Genomic DNA, 20,611 nt, shown 5'->3' on the forward strand with positions numbered 1-20,611 from the left:
AACGGATTGTAATTTATTTTTGTTATTAATAAACTATTTATTAAATCAATTCATATTTGAATTTTTAAAAATTTTAAAAATACATCAATATTTAATTTCTTAATTAAAAAAAGTTAGCATATTTAATAAAATTTCGAAATATACTTTTGTGCATCTGAGTACATATATATATTTTATAAATGTTTTTGTCTACTTATTACAGTGCATATACATTTTGCACATGTACTACAATAAGTTGTTAGTCGTTGATCACTTTTTGTATAAGTATTAGAAGACAGATAAAAAAATACAAAGAAAAAATGACAAGCAGCAAAACGGTGAGAGGAAGCAGACTACCAGTTAATGCAGTGAGTGACACAAAGGGGTGAACAGGTTACCGGTTTCAAAGCGTGGAAGCATATCATTGGTTAGTAATTTATCAGTTAAGCCTTCATTGGCTCACTCATATTCCCTGAGAATATATAGGAATATATAAAAATATATTCAATGGAGAGAAGAACATATATTCAGATTTGTTTTTAAAATATTTATTAATGTGCAGTATTATTTTGAAGGCTTGGAGTGTCTGAAGGATCTGTTCTATCACCCACTCTTTTTCTATTGTTTATAAATGAAATACTCGCAATCATCACTATTCCTATCCACAGCTTCGCTGATAATAGCACTTTCCACTCATCCTATGAATCTGAAAAACCATGCCGTTCTCTGACATCCCTGGCTATAAGATCGTCTACAACCATTGCCTTAAACATTTGATCTTCATGAAATCCTTCATTAGAGCGAGGACAATCTTTAATGATCGCTCTCTTACGTACTTCAACTTCTATCCCACAGAGGTAATATTTCAACATTGTGTCTCTTCTATAGGTACTTCCACGGTCACTGCTCCAATGAACTGACAACTATCATTCCTTCACTTTCAGTTATCCAATTAACATAAGAACAGTAGCTGCTCCGTATTCCTTTGCTATACAGCAAAAAACACGCCAAACCTGCTTTAATTCATCTTCTTTTATTCCCTTCACATCTTACCTCTGGAAAAGCCTTCCTCATGAAGGATTTCCAAATTGCAACCTGCAGCTCTTCAAAAAGAGCGACAATAAACTTTTATTTTACTTCTCATGTTAACCCAACACACGGCACTGGTGTACTTTTTGATCTCCAACTTCTCTTGTATGGGATCAATATAAAAAGAATATATAGTGCAACGTCTACGATGCACCAAACACAGATGCAGTTGATATGCAAATGTACTCCTGACATTACTAGGGAGGACGTGTGTGTAAAGGCAAACAGACGGAGGCCTGCCACCTTTTATTGCATATTAGAATGGAGAACAGAACTCAGTGACTTTGAAAGGGGCGTGATTGTTAGAGCCAGGCTGGCATGTGCGGCTGTGACCAGAAAGACTGAAATCGCACATGTTAGTCGAGGAACAGTCTCTGAGATTACGGCAGTCGACAGAACAAACATCATCAGCGAAATGCAATAGTGGACAAAAGCGCTTAGTTCAAGAGAGGGACGTTCGAGCAGTAGTGCGCTGTACTACGAAAAACTGGCGGACCACTGCTGAGAAATTCTCTGAAAAATTCAACGGTCACGAGAAGCCCATTTCAACCAAAACTCTACGCCGGGAACTACACTGAGTTGGGTATTACGATTGGGTTGCCTTACACAAGCCTTTGATCACTCCCGTCAACGCACGTGGTCGCATCCAATGTGTAAAGATCACAGGCGTTGGATTACACGACAGTAGAAGGATGTGATGTGGTCCGATGAATCCACGTCTACACTCTTTGTTGCAAACGGACGAATACATGTGTGGCGTCAGCCTAAGGAAGCTTACTAGCCAGAGTGCTTCTTTTCAACTGTGAAAGGATTTGGTGGTTATGTAATGGTCTGAGGTTCATTCTAATGGCATAATTTAGGTCCACGTGTTGTATTGGAAGACAATGTGGATTCTGCACGTTATCTTTCCATCATCATAAGTGATCGTCTTCATCCCACGTTGACACACTTTTCTTCTACACAGCCAGCCACGTTTCAGCAGGATAATGATCCTATTCATCGAACCAATGTAGAGACCCCAGTGGTTTGCAGAACATGATGGTGAGATGTCCTGTCTGCCATGGCCATCTCAATCGCCAGACACCTATAGAACATTTATGGAACATTTTGGAGCGAGCTCTCAGGCAAAGTTTCCCACCTCCAAAGAAAACAAAAGCAAATTGATCTACTTTCTGTCGGACGAATGGTGTAAAACTCATTCACACTCCATTCACAAACATAATCAGGCAAAGCATTCCACTCGCATACCACTCTTCACTTAAAAAAATTCCAATCGGCCTCTTATTCTGCACACTTTTGTGATTTCCAAGGATGTCGTCTGGTTCTTATCCTTTGCTTTTATTCCGGAATCTAAAAAATCCCCGTCGCATCCATTTGGTAAATACCTCTCAAGAGCTTAAATGTCTCAATCATAACATCTTGTGTTCTGTCTGTAAGACTGCAGATGACATGATTTCTGTAGAGGACAGTGTAAGGAGAAGGTGTTATTGAGCTATATAAAACTCTGGTCATGGCAGGAGGTAACAGCAATAGCCGAGCCTCGGTTAGAACTTCATTGGCTACAGCATTGCCATCCATTATCCTCCAAGTATGGAACAAGTATAAAACATTAGGCATCCTATTCTTTAATTAATACATGAATTATGTGTAATAAAACTGAGTGTGTATAATATATTATTTTTTAAAGCAAAAAACTTTAAGAACTTTTAATTATTATCTATAATTTTCAAATAACTTAATTTTTTCGAACTTTTACTATAAATAATTAATAGATATTCCGGGACAAATAGTTCACACATTGGGCCATCACAGGTCAACAATCAGTGATACCATACTGAGATAAAACTCAGAAATTCAACTGTTAACGCTACCCACAGACGACCCATCATATTCACCGGTGTTACGAAGGATAAAATGTAAAATCCGCCATTTCAGACATTATGTGGAATGAATCTCCACATAAACATTCAGAAACGAGGCTGACAACATGGGTTTCATGGTAACACTGCAATATGCAAGTCCCAGATTACCCAACATGCAGCATCGATTCAGTGGTGAAAAGCGAATGTACAGTGGGACGTGGAAGCTATATTGTTAAGCGACGAATCATGCTACACACTCTACCGAGAGATGGACTAGTGTGGGTGTGGCTAATGCCTGGTGAACATCTCTTACTAGAGTCCATAACTTCAGCTGTGAAATTAGGAAGTGGCGCTGTGATGCTATGGTTTTTTTTTTCTGGTTTGGCCTCGGACAGTGTCACGCACATTAAACTCAAGAGAGGTACCCGGACAATGCAATGATTCCTACTTTGTGGCGTTTCTATGGAAATGACCTTCGTCACTTTCAGCAAAACAATGCACTGTGTCAAGGCTGCTGCTATAACTGTGTGGTTTGTGGACATGAACGTCATCACCACACTTGACTGGCCTACACAGAACCCTGATCACAATCCTTATGAACATCTGAGGAATGAACTGGAGCGTTGGGTGAGGTTAAGGAACGTCCGTCCCACAATAGTCCAGGACCTCCTTACATGCCTACACTAAGGATGGTAAATAGCAAATACTTGAGAAATATAATCTCGTAATACAGTACTGATTCACAATTGGAAGCAAAACTACAAATTTACAATAGAATGAATGGCATAATTAAAATTAATTTTAGAAAACAAATGACTGAAGAAACTCAATTAAGATTAATATGACCTCTAAACCATCTCTCAAATTTGGAAGTGAAACTTGGATTCTAAAACAAAGAAACAAACAAAGACTGAAATCAGCACAGATGAAGTTTCTAAGACCTCTCCTGGGATTTACTAGATTAGATAAAAAGAAAAACACAGAAATAAGGGAACGATTAGATACAAAGAACATCATACAAGAAATAGAAAAATATCAGCAAAATTGGCTACACCACATAGAAATGATGAATAACAATAGAATTCCCAAATTAGCCTGTGTAGCTTAGTGGATGTAGCGTTTGCACACCACGGCGCTTGACCGCACGAAGGAAGACTTCTTGGTTTCGAATCTAGTCGGTGACTAGAATAAATTTTTCTAAGCCTTTTTTCGACCGGTTCCCGAGTTAGTCGATCTCTGGCACAGGCAAGCGGGTTTTTCGTCCCGTAAACTCAAGAAAATCGACCGTACAACCCACACTAGTTCAGACATTAAAATACGTTACGGTTAGGGACCACGAGATGGCGGCACTGTTGAGCTGCCTCTCTTCACTGCGTGCCGCTTAATTAGTGATAATCTTGGGCCAGCTATCTCTGATAGGGTACCAGTGGAGATTGAACTGTCCACTCTGTCTCCAAAAAGTTAGATATGGTTAAACGGCCTGCCTACTCCTTATATATATTAATAAAAAGGCGTTAGCTGGTTTTTTATCCCTAATTAGCATATAAATATAAACCTACAGGAAGAAGACACCGTGGACGTTCAAGATTAAGGTGGAAAGATCAACTTCATCTGCAGAGCAGGAACAAGACATAAAAAGCCTATTCCTGAATTGCTCATATGACGACGAGGAAGGATGGTAAAAAATTTCCATTGATTGCTTATGAAAAGTATGCCTCGCATGATTTCTGAAGTCATAGCGGCGAGAAGAGGTCCTTTATCATTGGCTTATGATAAAGGGCCAATGATAAAGGTCAGTCCACCAACTACAACGAACCACATTATCTACACAAACGCCATCTACCGCCTACCATTACCGCTACTGTTTTCACAGACAATCGCAAGCATCCATGCCCACGGCGCGATTCGAACCCGCAGCCTTTTGGCTACAGAGCCGATACACTAACCACTTGGCCAACTAGCCCAGCAATGTCTGAATGTTTGCGCCCTTCGTTATAGAAATTCTCATAAAAATAAACGTTATTTAAATTTCATTAAATTATGCGTTTAAATAATATATTACTAATTAGTAGAAAAAAATTATTAATAAGAATTATTTTTGACATTGTAAAAACCGTCCCTAAGCAAAATACATTTAATTTAACAAGAAGCCAAACTAATGTTACGCAGTTATCAAATCACGAACTTGCTTAATCTGGAACAAAATGAGTGCAAATTCAGTGCCGTAAAAGAAAATGCAAACATTTTCACATCTTTTTGATATTTGTTTCTTCATGCACAACAGTAATGTTTCCTCCAAAGGGATTTTTTCCATATGCTGAGAATATAGCCACTGGCGGCTCGTGGCTTGAAATCGTGGGGTGCTGCAGCTTTCGAAATATACATACACACTGTAAGTACAGTGTATACGTGTTTGTTCGGATAAAATATCAAAATTATGGTAAAAATTAAAAAAAAAAAATTAAACATGAAAAAATATTGTTTATTATCGATAAAATTATACAGTTTGGTATAATTCAAAATTACTTAAAAATAAAATCCATTCCTTTAATTGGGATTAAAGGAATGGATTTACAATTTTTGGACATTACAATTAAATCCTTTAATTGTAATGTCCAAATATTTAAAGAGACGGAGTAAACACGATAAGCACTACGAACACTACTGCGCAAACTGCATATAAACAACAGTGGAACTGCGCGACGGGCAGTGCCTCATTACGCTAATAGCTCGCATCTTAGTATGACGTGCATATGATTGCACGCGTATCAATATGGCACTGTGGTAAACACAGTGCTGCTAGCGTCCTTCGCCCTCCTAAGTGCTACAAGATTGGTTTTTATTATTTTTTATACAAAATAAGAGAATTGTAGAGGATTGTTGTTGATAAAATTAAATATTACAAACAAATATAAATAAATTAATTAATATATTTATGTATCGAGAAAAATTGGGGGTGCTGCAGTTCCGTAGTGCCTGTGCACGAGCCGTTCCTGAATATAGCACAGGAAATTATTAAAATCAAATATTGACCTAAGAAGCAGCTAGAATCACTTTTCTGAGACGTCTGCACACGCTAGTTCATTCATTTAAGGAGATTGTTAAACCAAACCAAAGTTTCGAAAGTAAATTTCCTATCTCCTTCACTCATATCTAGTAAAAATTATAAATAAACACATCACTACTATAAAAAATTAATTTCACTATGCATTGATTTTGTTATGTTGCATTGCATATTCGTCTGCTCTTTTTTTTTCGTGAAGTTCGGTTAGTTATTGTTTATTGGTTTGATTGCTGTGTTTGAAGCAAGATGATGTTGGATAGGTCTGAAATTCGCCACATCCGTGGGATGCGGAATTCATTCATACGCACATCCGCACAAGAAATATTCTCAAATGTTATGACGCGTCACTGAACTGGAAAGCCTGAACTAATATTTTGTGTTTGATTAAGCCTGTAAAGTGTGTAGGGTGCGTATTTCTTGTTCGTAGTATGTCCTTAGGGCTCTTTTCAGGCTAATGTAGTTTGTCAGGTTCCTGTATTTAAAAGGTAATTTCTTTATCATGTCTGATAAAGATGTAGAAGTTTTTTAGTTGTGTGAGGTCTTGTTATACGGTATGTATTTCTGCCTGTCCTGTAGTTAGCATCGAAATAATGTTTTAGCAAAGCTGCATAGTGACATAAATGTTTTGCTGTCAGTATTTTGTGTTCTGACATTGTATATAAAGTCGGCGTAAAGTCATTTTGTACTGTAATGGCATTAATCTATTTAGTTTGTAGGGTGCGCTGAAAGCGTACGTTGTTATAGCGTATCTTAGTGTATTTTGGCATAGTGTTTGGTATATTAGTGTTTTTAGGCATATGGGAACTATGTCTTTTAACCTGTAGAGTTTGCCACTTATTGTTCGGAGTTTGTTCTGTAGATGCTTTATGTGGCTATTCCATTTCATATCTGCATCGAGGTAAATTCCAAGGTATCGTATTGTTTCAACCTGAGTGATTGTAGTGGTTTTGCTGTTCTGTGTGTTTTTTGTGTTGGAAAGTGGATGTTGGATAGTTATATATTTGTTATCAACTGATCGAGTCAGTGGATTTCTGAATATCAACAATTTTGTCTTTTCTGAGTTTAGGTGTATGGAGTTTGTCGTGAGCCAGTCTATGATCAGATTTATGTCATGTTGCATATTTGTTTGGGCTATGCTTGCGTTATTATGGATGGATATTATTGCTGTATCGTCTGCGTATTGGAAGATCTTACCTTCGAGTGGTAACTGATTAATATCGTGCGTGTAAATGTTGAATAGAATTGGAAAGAGTACAGCTCCCTGTGGCATTCCACAGGTTTCTGGTAGCTCTCTGCTTCGGTTTGACCCGATGCGTGTGATATGCTTTCTATTTTGAAGGTAGTTACTAAACCACGTGTGCAGAAACCCATCTATATAATAATAATAATAATAATAATAATAATAATAATAATAATAATAATAATATCGAGAGATAATTCAAGAAGTGGTGCGAGAGTATCTATTATTTAAAACGTTTGATATAAAAATAGCTTCAGTATTATAAAAACGTGATATACTTAGAGCTGGGTGAAGATTCTTACCGACGATATTATTACAAGCACTCAGGCTTGTTTTTAGCGATAAGCCTCGTATCAAGGCAACAGTAGTGTTATCTTTCCTAGCGGATATTAAAAAAAAAAAAATAGATATTTGTTTTCATTTTGCGCAAGGTACAGTTGCGCCATATCAGGAAAGATAATTGAATTTATAGTTTTGATTTGAAATGCTAACAACACAGCGAGTGTTTTCACAAGTATTTTTCTGAATGCTAGATGATTCGCTGAATTTTGTAGCTATATTAGTTCGGTAAGTAACAGTTATTACATTCAGTACGTTATTGTTCGTTATCTGGTTGGTTATCACGTGCTACATTTCTTTTGCTTAATTCGTCTGCCTTCTTTGCGTATATTGTAGATATGTTTTACTGGATTTTTGAACTTAGAATGATTGCTGTATTCAATAGAAAATTATATTTATAGGAAATACGATAGGAATTATATTCAATTCTTTTTCGAGGCAGTTCAAATTTCAGTCGAATAAGTTTTGGTCAACGGCAAAAGATTTCTAAATAAAGCAGACAAATAAATTTGCACTCGCTAAACAATGACAAAGTTGATTTTGTATACAGATATATTCTGCTTATCGACTACTTCTGTGAAAATTAAAGATATTTTATTTGTTTCGTTTTAACAGATTTTGTCATGTCGAAATCGATTTGCACTAAAATTGAAACCTAACCAGAGTTTCTTTGGTTTAGTCTGTAAGAGAATGTTACGAATAACAATGAAAAACTCACTACGGTATATATGAACAAACTAACATTAATCATTTATCATTTGTTATTCTAATGAGTAAATGAATACCACTAAGATCACATTGTCTCCGAAATAGGTGCGATTTGGCTTTTTTTTTTTTTTAAGATAAAAAAAAATTGAACTTAAATGGCTTCTAGCCAAATTCAAACTGGTCAAATCATCTTAGTTATTAAAGCTGTAACGATATCAAAGAATTACAACCGTCCTTTCTTCTTGGTTGACAATTTAAATTAAATCATTAGGATACATTTCATCAGATTAATGTATTTTCACAACTCATTCACGTTGCATTTAAAAACTTCTGGGGGAATCCCTTCTTATAAAGGAGGTTAAATTCGTTTTCAACCGCCATTTTCAAATTCATTGAAAGGCTAATTTCGAGCACAAAAATCTAAAACAAAGTGTTCGCAACGACCTTATCAAATGTTGGTAGTTTGGAGTAAGATTATAAGCGCATATATTTATCTGATATATAAAATCTTATCTTAACATACTGACATATAATGCTATCAAAAGACATACTAATGCCTTTAGTGCAAATAGCCAATAGTTGTTACTATTAAAGCTCGACTTAATATAAACATCTGTTGTAGGCAAAATATTGTCCATCTCTCAAATTTGTAGAACAAATTTGACTGTTGGTCATGCCAAACTCTGAGAAATGTAATGCTCCAGTGTTGCTGCGCAACTATGAAGAACACCGGAAGCACAGATGTCCACAATCGTCTGAGACATGTCCTTACTGCAAAGATGATTTCAAAAGATCCTCCGTAAGTCTCACTTGTCTTGATTTGCATTCATAACTGTTAGTTCGCCCAACAACCAAACCGACCATTCAATATTAAAATTTAAGGTAATTTTTAGTATATTCATGCAAAGAAGATTCAATATACAATTTTAATATCTAAGTATTAAAATCGAATATAATAGTCCAAAATTTGATTTTTTTAGCGATTATTCTGTATCGCTCTGCTGTTGTGATATTCTGTTATCACAACATGCACAAATTATGAATTGAGAACAAATGTAGCAAAGGACTGCATCAAAATTCATGTTTTTCGCACCACGTTAATAGTTAAGGCATCTGGATGCATTATATATTATTGTTATTATAATGATATAATATAATATAAATAATATTATTCATACGAGAATTAACAATAAAATTACTATGAAAAGAAGTCATCATCATCATCATCATCATCATCAAATTCCTGCCATTTATTAGCTCTAAAACCATTTCTGTTTTCAGCTTAAGGTTCATCAAGCTTTAATGTATTTTCGCTTGCGCGAAAATACATTCCGGTAAGCTTCACATTTTTAGTTAAACCTAACGCGATTGTTTTTTATAAACGCAATAAAATTTTATCACGATTTCAAGTACAATTACAGAAACCAAATACTTTGTTAATCCTGTTTTAAGAAATGCCCTAATTAATATTTTGATTGTATTCTTTTCAATGTTTTAATTTTATTTATTTCATTTAATTATAGGTATTATTTCAGGAAAGACTCCCATGTTACTCCTTTTAAAAACTATTATTTTTATGGCTACATAACTTTACATAATACAAGAAAACATTCTATTATGCTACATATATTTGTCTCTAAAATACATCTGCAATATCCTAAGAATTCGTGAGTAAAAAGCCAATGACATTAAAACAGGGGTACTCCTAAAGAGAAGCAGGAAAAATAGCCGTAAAAATAATAATTTGATTATATTTTGACAAACATTAATGATGTTGTATAAACTAATAAGAATTTTATACGTGATGATATTGTTTGACAAATGTTTGTTACGATACTCAATACGAATCATGAAATAAAATATTTCACGCAAATTATAAAAGTGACTTTATTTTTGTTTGTTTTAAAGGAACGTCAAAAAGAATGCCATTTTTTATGAAAATCAAAAGAGAAAAGTGTTCTGAACACCATCAGAACACCATCAACACCATCAGAAGAGATTATGAGAGTCATCTAACTGATAGCTGTCCCAAGACAATTTTACCTTGTCCATTTTGCAGCAAATTGTTTGAGAGAAGCGAAATGAATGTAAGTAATTAGAAGAAAAAACACTGTTGTAAAGAAAACATGCATTAATTTTATTTTTAATTTTTTAGTTTTTTACTTGGCCATCTCCTGTATTCAATAGAAATGCCTTATAGAAATATGCGTTCTTAAATGTTAGCAGATCGTCAACATCTAGATCATAGGTTCACAAAGTGGCGGTACCGCCCCCCCCCACCAGTGGGCGCTGAAGACTTATAGGAGGGGGCTATAGTGGGATTAGAAGCATTTGGGGGCGTTCAGGCGGTCTAGGGGTCGGTGGCTCTTTATAGAAGAAATTAATAATATATATTTAAAAATAATCATCTTCGTGATTTTGCGATTAGACAATCATTTAAAATTTAAATGTTGCATTTTAATTCATCTTATGCCCGTCTTACACGATCAATTTTTTTATCAATTTTCTATTTCAATTATTTAATCATTTGAAAATTTACCATGTCAGATAGAAATAGATGTCAATTTTCTATGTCAATAAGAAAATAGAGCATGTATATATGTGAGTATAATAGGTTATGTTTACAGTAGCAAATATATTCGTTATATTTCATTTCAAAATATATATAAAACCACTTTTCTAATTGATTTGTACAAAAATAAACCCAATTTTATATAATTTATTATTACGAGTAAAAATAATAATGGCAAGAAAGAAATAAAATCGTAAATTTTAGTTAGCCTAGTTAGTACTAACTTATATTGCTAACTAGAGGTAAAAAACAAAGCAAATATTAGTCGAAACTTATTATACTGTTTTCTGTGGTTATGTTTTTTAGGTTTATTGTTCATATCTTGTGTAATTATTTTATTTATTAATTATCATTTATAATTATTCGGACAATGTCGTGGTCATTCCAACTGCCCAACGTACAATGCCGCCTGTATCCTTTTGCCAAAAAGACACCGAAAACTTTTTGTCCAAATTCGACACAAAAAAAAACCCTGGCCCTAATGTCATTCCTCCAATTGTCTGTGCAGAGAACGGACTCCTATCCTATGCCGTCTGAACATACTCTTACTCCACTGGTAGATATCCCAAATCCTAAAAATTGGCCTATATTCAACCCATTCCCCAAAAGGGTGACAAACCACTGCCATCTAACTACCGTCCTATCTCACTCACCTCAATACTATCTAAAGTGATGGAGAAAACATCAATTCTCAGCTCCTACTCTACCTTGAAGGTACCCATCTATTAAGCGACCACCAGTACGGATTCCGTCGATGTCGATCAACAGGTGACCTGCTCTCATATATCACCCATCTCTGGACATATGCCATTGAAAAATTTGGTGAATCCCAGATAGTTGCACTTGATATCTCTAAAAGCTTTCACCGGGTCTGGCACAAGTGCTTACTAACCAAACGTCCATCATTTGGATTGTCTCAGGACTCCTGCAGATCGATTGGCAGCTTCCTGTCTGGACGCACACTATGTGTAATGGTAGATAGCTCCTTATCTTCCCACAAGGTTCAGTTCTCTCATGTACATCAATGACCTACTTCAGCTGAACTCCAACCCAATGCACAGTTTTGCAGATGACAGCACATTTCACTCTTCCCTTTCATTTGATAAACCTCAGTCCACACAACTCACCTCAACCAACAGAACAGCAATCACCACTGTCCTCAATTCTGATCTCCAAGCCATCCTACAATGTGGCTCACATAACCTCATCAACTTCAACGTTAGTAAAATCCAGTTCTCTCTTGTTTCTCACAAAAAAGACCAATTTTCTCCAGTATTATTTTCTATAACACTCAAATTTCCAGACAAGATGTAATTTCTCTTCTCGGAATTACCATGACATCAGGCCTCTCCTGGCATAAACACATCACAATCATTGCATCCTCAGGTTCCAAAAAACTAGGCTTTCTCTTTCGCTCAAGACGTTACTTCACTTCAAAACAGCTATTAACATTATACAAATCACAAATCCACCCAACTATCGAATACTGTTCTCACATTTGGAGTGGGACTCCTAAAAGCTCCTCCAAAATGCTTGACTGAATACAGAGGAGAGCAATTAGACTGATAAATGACTCACCTCTTACCAACTCACTTCCACTCGCTCTCACATAGACGTTTGGTCTCTGCAATTTGTATATTCTACAAATATTTTCATGGAAAATGCTAATCTAAAACAGCATCAATAATTCCCTCAATCTATACTAAGTCCATTGGAACATGTACAGCCACTTCCCAACATCCCTTCACAGTACACCTCGAAATCCACAGAACAAGTTTCTTTTCCTCCTCCTTCATCCCTGCTACTGCTGTACTGTGGAACTGTTTTCCTCCCTGATGTATTACCCAAGGAATATTTTCCTTTGGGTAATACATCAGTATTACCCAAAGGAATATTACTCTTTTAAATCGAATGTCAACAAATTTCTCCTTTCCCATCCCAGTACCCATACACGGAACTAAAGTACTATAGGTTGACCAGCCAACCTCTCGTATATGGGCCCAACATAAAAAATAATAATAATAACAATAAAATAATTAAAAAAAACAGATAGAGAGAGAAAGAATTCTGGTTGTGTCACTATTTATTTCCAAGTTTAATTTTTCACGTCATTAAATAGCTAAATGTGCCTAAGAAGTTTACCTGTTGCTTTCGCTTCTCCAATCAGAATGCAATTAATATTTTCCATAACCAGCGTATTATTTTTTGTTGTTGTTTTATTGCTGATTTGCATACCAAACTACAAAAGTCATCAGTTTAGTTAATTATCCAAATACTTGAGATGGAGATATTTCTGGGAATAACATGTTTTGCAAAAAGTGTTGAAATAGATATCTCCTACTTATTAGCTTTAACCTTCTTTACTCCATAATGTGATCTACAAGTAGAAATATACGGAAGAGTTAAAATAGCATTTTGACATAACTGATATTACAGATCGAAGAAGACTACTTCAAGATGTGACCTAGTTTCATATAATGACATCATGATGCTACATTCACGTAAACATCGTCATCAGCCATTGTCGATCCACTATTGCATGAAGGCCTTTCCAAGATTACTCCAAAACTGTCTATCCATGGCACTCCTTTCGCATGTCACTCCTGCAAATCTGATGATATCAGCAATGTACCGTGCTTTAGGTCGGCGTCGTGGTCGTTTTTCCTTTCGTAGAATCCAATCCAACACATCGTTAGTCCATCGTTGATCTTGTCTTCGAGCAATATGCCCAGCCGATTGCCACTTCAGATGTTTCACTCTTTCTATGATGTCAGAGACTTTGGTTTGCTTTCTTATCCATGTATTCTTCTGTGATCCGATCTTGTGACACCACGCATACTTCTTTCAATACTAAACTGTGTTGTTCTTAATATCTGAGTTTCCTTTGCATTCGGTGTCCATGTTTCACGGCCATATGTCAATATAGGAAGAATACATTGATTAAAAACGTTTCTCTTCAAACATAATGGTAGTTGGCATTTGAATATTGAATGTCATTTTCCAAATGATTTTCCATCCAAGCATCATGTTCCTTTTAATTTCCATGATATTTTGTTCCATTGATATCTGTTGTCCTAAGTATTTGTAATAATCTACTTGTTTAATTCCATCATTTTTGATTTTTATTATTTCTGGTTGGAATTTTCTATTGAACATAACTTGAATCTTCTTTAGATTTAGCTTTAGGCCAGCTGTTTTGCTAGTAATTTGGAGTTCATGGATACGAGTCTGTAATTCATGAACAGTTGAAATAAAGATAACTATGTCATCCGTAAAGCATAGATGGCTTAAATACTTACATTTATCTTCAGACCTTTCTCTTCCCAATCAAGAAGTTTGAATATTTCTTGTAGGCACACTGTGAATAATTTTGGAGTTATTGTGTCGCCCTGTCTTATATCTCTCTGTATTTTCACAGTAGAGGTGTGTCCATTGCAATGAATTGCTGCTGTGCCATTGGTGTATGCTGATTTGATGTTCTGCCGATGATCTGATGCTCCTCCACTTGTTGGTTACGTAATGCTTTAATTATTGCAAAGTTTGTACTGAATCAAAGGCTTTTTCATAATCAATAAAACCAAGACATAATGGTAACTGATATTCATTACCGTCCAATAATCTGTTGTACAACTTGAATATCATCCATTGTACTAAAGCCACTTCAAAAGCCTGCCTGTTCCTTTGGTCGTGCTATGTCCAGAGTCATACAAAGGCTATGAGCTAAGGCTTTTTGTAAACACTTTGTAAACCACTGATAGTAGACTGATAGATCGGTAGTTCGCAAAGTCTTCTACCTCACCTTTTTTATGTAGCATAATTAGGGTCGACTTCTTACATGTTGTTGGTACATCATTTTTCTACGGCATAAAATAAATAGTTTTGTTAAAGGATTATAGATTATTTCTCCACCTGTTTTTAGAAGTTCAGCTACAACTCCATCCTCACCTGCAGCTTTTCCACTTTGCAAGCTTCGATGCTTCAAATGACATCTTCCGGTTGAATCTCTGGTGCTTCAGATATTACGTAGTTGTCTTCTACTTCTTCCTCTTCATTTAATTCACCATCCTTATATAGTGCTGAGTAAAATTCTCCAATTCGTTTTGCTAGATATCTGGTTATGATCCCATCTTGTACTTTGGCTGCAACCATCAGTTTATTGCTGTTCATCAATTGCTGTTTGGCCTTTTTTGAGTCTATGGTTGTTTTCAATTTTTTGTTGTATGAATTTACAATTGGATTTTCTTAATTTTTCTGAGATACCTTTTCTGATCGTTTTGCACAATTCAGTGTAAAATGAATTGAATTGAATAAACTTGAATTCTGTATTCAATTTTATTCTGTATGTTATTTGATTGTTTCATTTCTTTTCGTTTCTTCATAAGCTGTTTTTTTTCTTCAGAGATTTTATCTTGTTTCTGTTTTGTAGTACCATATATTTCAAGTGAGCATTGTAAAAGGTTTTGGGTAATAATGTCATTTTTTATGATAGATCAGTATTGTCATCTATAATAATATTATAGACGACATTCACGTAATTGTAATCATTAAGTGAACGTGGTAATTATAGTATTCAGCATTAAGTGAACGTGGTAATTATAGTATTCAGCATTAAGCAAACGAAAGAATAAACTTCATGATTGGCAATTTCAATAGAGCTGTTGATGATTTTTAAATATAATTTGGACGCTGATACTTCTTTCTATTTATGGCTGCACGAAAGTTTCTCGTAGTAAAGAGGAAAAGGAATCTGAGGAAATTAACACGGAGTGGACACAAAACCCATGTTGTGATCATAGAACATTTTTCATCTAGAAGAATGTGGGATATATAACTGATGTTTCTAGATGTGTGGTTAAATACCCAAGTTTAAAAACGTTACCGCACCAATGTTCTTCAACTAGAAACACAGACTGGAAGTATACTGGGAAATTTCCTTTGTTAGTTTCTTACAAAATCGAAATGCTAGACGTTGTCATATTTGAAACCTGGAGAATAACGTTCATTTGGAAGAACATTGCATGGATTTGAGTATTGTAGTAATACCGAATTAATTAAGCAGATAGTACTAATTAACGGAGATATAATTTTTCCCAACCTAAAGAAATATCTCCATCTGTATCCATATGTTGAATCATTTTTGGCATTTGATCAATAGGATTATCTCTCCTTCATACGTTTCGCTTTTTTCTCATTATTTTCTACCTTGTTTTTATCTGAGATAAAAAAAAGATAGAAAATAATTAATTATTTATATTACATAGACTGGTTAATGTTTAATGTGTTTGTTTAAGAAACACATTAAACATATAAGATACACATCATGGGGATCTTCAATACGAGCTGTATCCCAAAGTTAGAGAGACTGTTAGCATTGTCATTGCTACCTCTCTGATGCATGAATGATCAGGGATTCTAGTCATTCCCTCCCCTTTCAATCTATACTACGAATAATGTTATCATAATAATTTTAAAGACTTCATCTTCTGAAGTCTTCTCCTTCTACATGTAGATTCCTCAGTGAGATGGTGCAGCCCCAGGTCCTTCCAGTTCTCTCTGTTGGTGGCTTTCCTTTTCTAATGTCCTTATAATTCTTTTCTTTGTCTCGATACTCACAGAACTTCTGAGCAGATCTTTATTTTTCTATAATGCATCTTTAGCTATGGCTGTTCTTATTTTTATTTCTTTATCTTGCTTTCCATCTGCAGTAAAGTAGATGCCTAAATATTTGTATTCTGTTGTATGTTAAATTTTCATATTGTTTATGAACATTTCTGGCTCGGATCTGTTTTCTTTTGAGATTTTAATAAATTTTGTCTTTATTGCATTAATATCTAATCCAATTGCTTGACCTTCTTCAATTATCAGCTGCAGTAATTTGATTAATTTGTTTCTGTTTTCTGCTATTAGAATGGTATCATCAGCATATCTAAAATTGTATTTTATACCATTGATACCAATTCCTATTTTTGGTTTTTCAATCCTTTTCATCACTGTCTCACTATAGATATTAAATAGATTTGGTGAAAGGATACAACCTTGTCTAACTCCTCTTTTATTTTCACTACGGAAGTCTCAGCGTTAAACAGCTGCACTTTCTGTTTGGTCTAAATCATATTTTTGATCTTAAGTACATGATCTTCTATGTCTAATGTATCTAATATATTGAACATTTTATTATGTTTTACCCGATCAAAAAGCCTTCTGAAAGTTTATGAAGCATACGTAAATGTTCCTATTTCTTTCAAGTGATCTTTCTATTAGTAATTTTAGTTCCAGCATAGCATTAATGATTCCTGTTCCTCTTCTGAAGCCTTCCTGTTGTTCACTCAATTCTTAGCTTATGGCTCTTTCAATTTGTTTATTAACGAAGGTTAAAATAATTTTAGATGCATAGGATATTAGGCTCACAATTCTGTAATCCTCGCAATTTTGTGCATTATGTTTCTTCCGAATTAAAAAATATATAACGATGTTGTTAATTGGTCAAAGAATCTAGGTGTACGCAACCAATGTGTTATAGTGTATTTGATCCTGCAAACGAGGACACTGATAAAAACTCTCCTGAGCTAAAATTTTCATCCCAATGCTGGTTAGCTTAACAAATTGGCATAAACTGTGAAAGGATACAACCTTTCCAGTTAACAGACTGTGTTCGAATCGCACTGCCACGACGGATGTTTGTGAATGTCTTTCGCCTGTAGAAGTATTTCCTTACGACATATAACACCACTACCTTTCTTAGAGGAGGTCTGTAGTGACTTAAAAATTCCATATTTAGTCTCCAGAATGGAATTTCCGAACTTTGTAATCCTCTGCTTCGAATTACATATTTTCTAATATTGTTACCATTAGGAAACTGGCATCAACAAAGTCAATATTCAGTCATAAAAGAAAACAAACGTGTGCCCTAGACATCGTTAGTTGCTTTGTAATGAACTGAAGATTTAAAAAAAAAAACACTGATCAAGTAAGTAACACTCTGCTACCCTACTAAACGTTTAAATATGTTATCGAGTGTAAAGGGTACAGTATTTGAAGGAAGGATAGAGAGAATAGGAGAGGAGAGGGCGTGCTGATAATGATATCGTCAGACTTGCATCCAGTTGGAGTTGAGACCTATGATTATGGCAGTACTACTAACATTATTTCACGTGGCAATGCGTTTGAGGCAATCTGGTGCGAGGAGAGATCTAACAAGGTCGATTACATAGCGGGGTGTTGTAACAGACCTGCTGGATCGGTTGCTAGTGATGAAGAAATGCATCACCAAATAGAAAAGATGAGCTCGAAAAGAGTAATCATAAAGGGAGACTTTAATTCCAAATATTGATTCGGTAGTAGCAAAATCTCATGAGAAGAATGAAAATGCATTTATTGAGCTATTTAAATAGATAATTGTCGGAAAACAAATTCTTCAAGTAGCACGTGACAAAAGGAACTCGATGGCAAAGAGTGTTAGATTTGATTATAATGTCAGAGGGCCTTTCAGTTAGAGACGGAGCTATTCTGTCTCCGGTTGGTGACAGTGGTGATGCGGTATTCACTTGGGAAGTGACCGCGTTTATGAACGTTCTTTTCAGAAAAGGTTACATGATGAACTACAAAGCAGGAAATTATGACCAACCGAGAAGTAAACTGAGTTTAGTGGAATGGGATCGGTTGCTGGATGGTACGAATATCGATAATGTATAGGTAGCATTTCAAAAATACTTAAATTATGCAATATCAGAATGTGTCCAGAGAGTTCGAAGAATAAATAGGGTAGGAGCAAAAGGGATGTGTTATCTTATTAAACAAAATATTCGTAAGAGAAGGATGATGACAGTTATGAACTTTACAAGCACCAGACCATAAGAGTCGCAACTGTTGTATGGAAAGCTAAGTGTGAGTATGAAAAGACACTGGCTCTGTATGCCGAAGATAACCCCAAAGAATTCTCTTGATATACTGCAAGTAAAAGAAGTAATGAATATGAAAGGGTAACTCTTTTGAATGCAGATGGTGTGAGGGTGGCAGATGCAGAAGAGGTTGTTTAAGAAGTCCTCATTTGCTAAAAGCTATCAGCATGGTGTGTGTAACATTGACTTCACTGATAACTATTCCGAAGAAACTCGGGTGGATAAAGTGGAGAAATGAGAACTGTTCCACAAACTAAATAAGAATTCAGCAATACGGACTGATGGGATATCAGCACGCGTTTCAGCTGAACTGATCATTCCTTTGACCAGGATGTATAATATGAGTCTCAGAACAGGAAAGCTTCCGCAGGAATGGAAAGAGTGTATGGTAATTCTAATTCCATTGCAGAAGGTCGGTGCAAAGCCCGATGTATCGAAAGTTCGACCAATCGGTATCTCAGCAGTGGTGGTGAAGATTTTGGAATAATTGGTGAGGGCTCGCATTCAGAAATGAACCGCAGTGAATCTCTAGTTTTCAAAGCAGCATGGGGTTACTAAGGGGGAGTGTCATTTTTTAGCAATTTGCTCGCATTCCATAATAATCTTTCCCTTTAACTAGACAAGGGGAATGGACACACCACGCCACTTTTGGATTTTGCTGAATACAGAACACAGCATACAGCATGGCAGACTGTTACATACACTGGAGAATGTAGGTTTGGATAATAGGATATTAGCGTGAATAAGAGGAAGGCTGACTGAATATCAAAATGTGGTATACGGGGGATATGAGTCTGAAAGATTTAAAGTAATAAATGGTGTACCTCAAGAATCAGTGCTTGGTCCATTGTTATTCATTCTGTACATTAATGATATTGGGAAAGATTTCACAAGCGGTTTAGCTATGGGCAGCCCTCTATCCCCAGTCTTAGCTAACATTTTTCTAGAAAATTTTGAAGAGAAAGCTATTTCTTCAGCTACGTTGAAACCTAACCTGTGGTTACGCTACATTGATGACGTCTTCCTTATCTGGGGACATAGTTTAGAGTAACTGCAGAACTTTCTAAACCATTTAAAAAAACAACATCAGAACGTTAAATTCACATCAGAACTAGAGATTAACGGCATTCTCCCCTTCTTGGATCTAAAGATCAACAGATTACCTGACTGTCTTAAATTTTCAATTTTTCGAAAAACCACCCACACTGATAGATATTTACATGGTTCTTCTCATCACTTCCCTCCTCAGAAACTGGGCATCATCTCCACCCTTTCCCATCGAGCAAGATGTCTCACTTCCACAGAAGAAGACCTTCAAACAGAGCTTAACTTCCTGAAAAACACCTTCTTAAATAATGGATATTCATCTCGTAACATCACTAAACGTTTGATCCATGTCAACATCCTCGACAAGAAGATGATTCTAACCTATCACTCATATACAGTTACCATTTATCAGCTCTCTTACCCCAAAACTAGCTAAGATTTTGAAGAAATTCAACATAAAGACCGACTATACTACTCTGCCAAAACTTCGTTCTTTTCTGAGTCCACCAAAACCAAAACACAACCAACTGCATTTTACTGGTGTTTATAAAGTTTTGTGCGACTGTGGTCGACCTTATTTTGGCCAGACAGATAAATCTGTTTCACTTCGTCTTGAGGAACATAGACGTGACATCTTCTACAGTAGAGCACGAGCAAGCGCCCTTTCCAGTCATGTCCTCTTCTCGGCAAACTCTAACCTTGAAGAACAGCCACATCAGGTTGACTGGGAACGCACTACTAATTTATTTATATGCAAGGATGAATTCGAAAGAAGAATTATCCAATCAAAAGAAATAATTCTGGACCCTTCAC

The 20,611-nt window shown here is 35.6% G+C and overlaps 1 protein-coding gene across 4 annotated transcripts in view; it reads left to right on the plus strand.

The window, feature by feature from the left end:
* Window positions 1-7,664: 7,664 nt before the first annotated feature.
* Window positions 7,665-20,611, plus strand: part of LOC150106117 (uncharacterized) — a 96,260-nt gene continuing 83,313 nt past the window's right edge. For 3 of the 4 annotated variants that reach the window (XM_090393860.1, XM_090393862.1, XM_090393863.1), the window contains exons 1-2: window positions 7,665-7,801; window positions 10,190-10,368. In XM_090393860.1, coding sequence (XP_090249986.1) covers window positions 10,204-10,368 — 165 coding nt within the window. In that variant the 5' untranslated portion in view covers window positions 7,665-7,801; window positions 10,190-10,203. Of the gene's footprint in view, window positions 7,802-9,035; window positions 9,081-10,189; window positions 10,369-20,611 lie in introns of those variants that run through there. The other variant, XM_090393861.1, reaches the window with a different exon arrangement.

Source organism: Typopeltis vanoorti, chromosome 6, assembly GCF_054136105.1.
Source record: "Typopeltis vanoorti isolate ZY-2024b chromosome 6, IOZ_Tvanoo_1.0, whole genome shotgun sequence".
Lineage (NCBI taxonomy): Eukaryota > Metazoa > Arthropoda > Arachnida > Uropygi > Thelyphonidae > Typopeltis > Typopeltis vanoorti.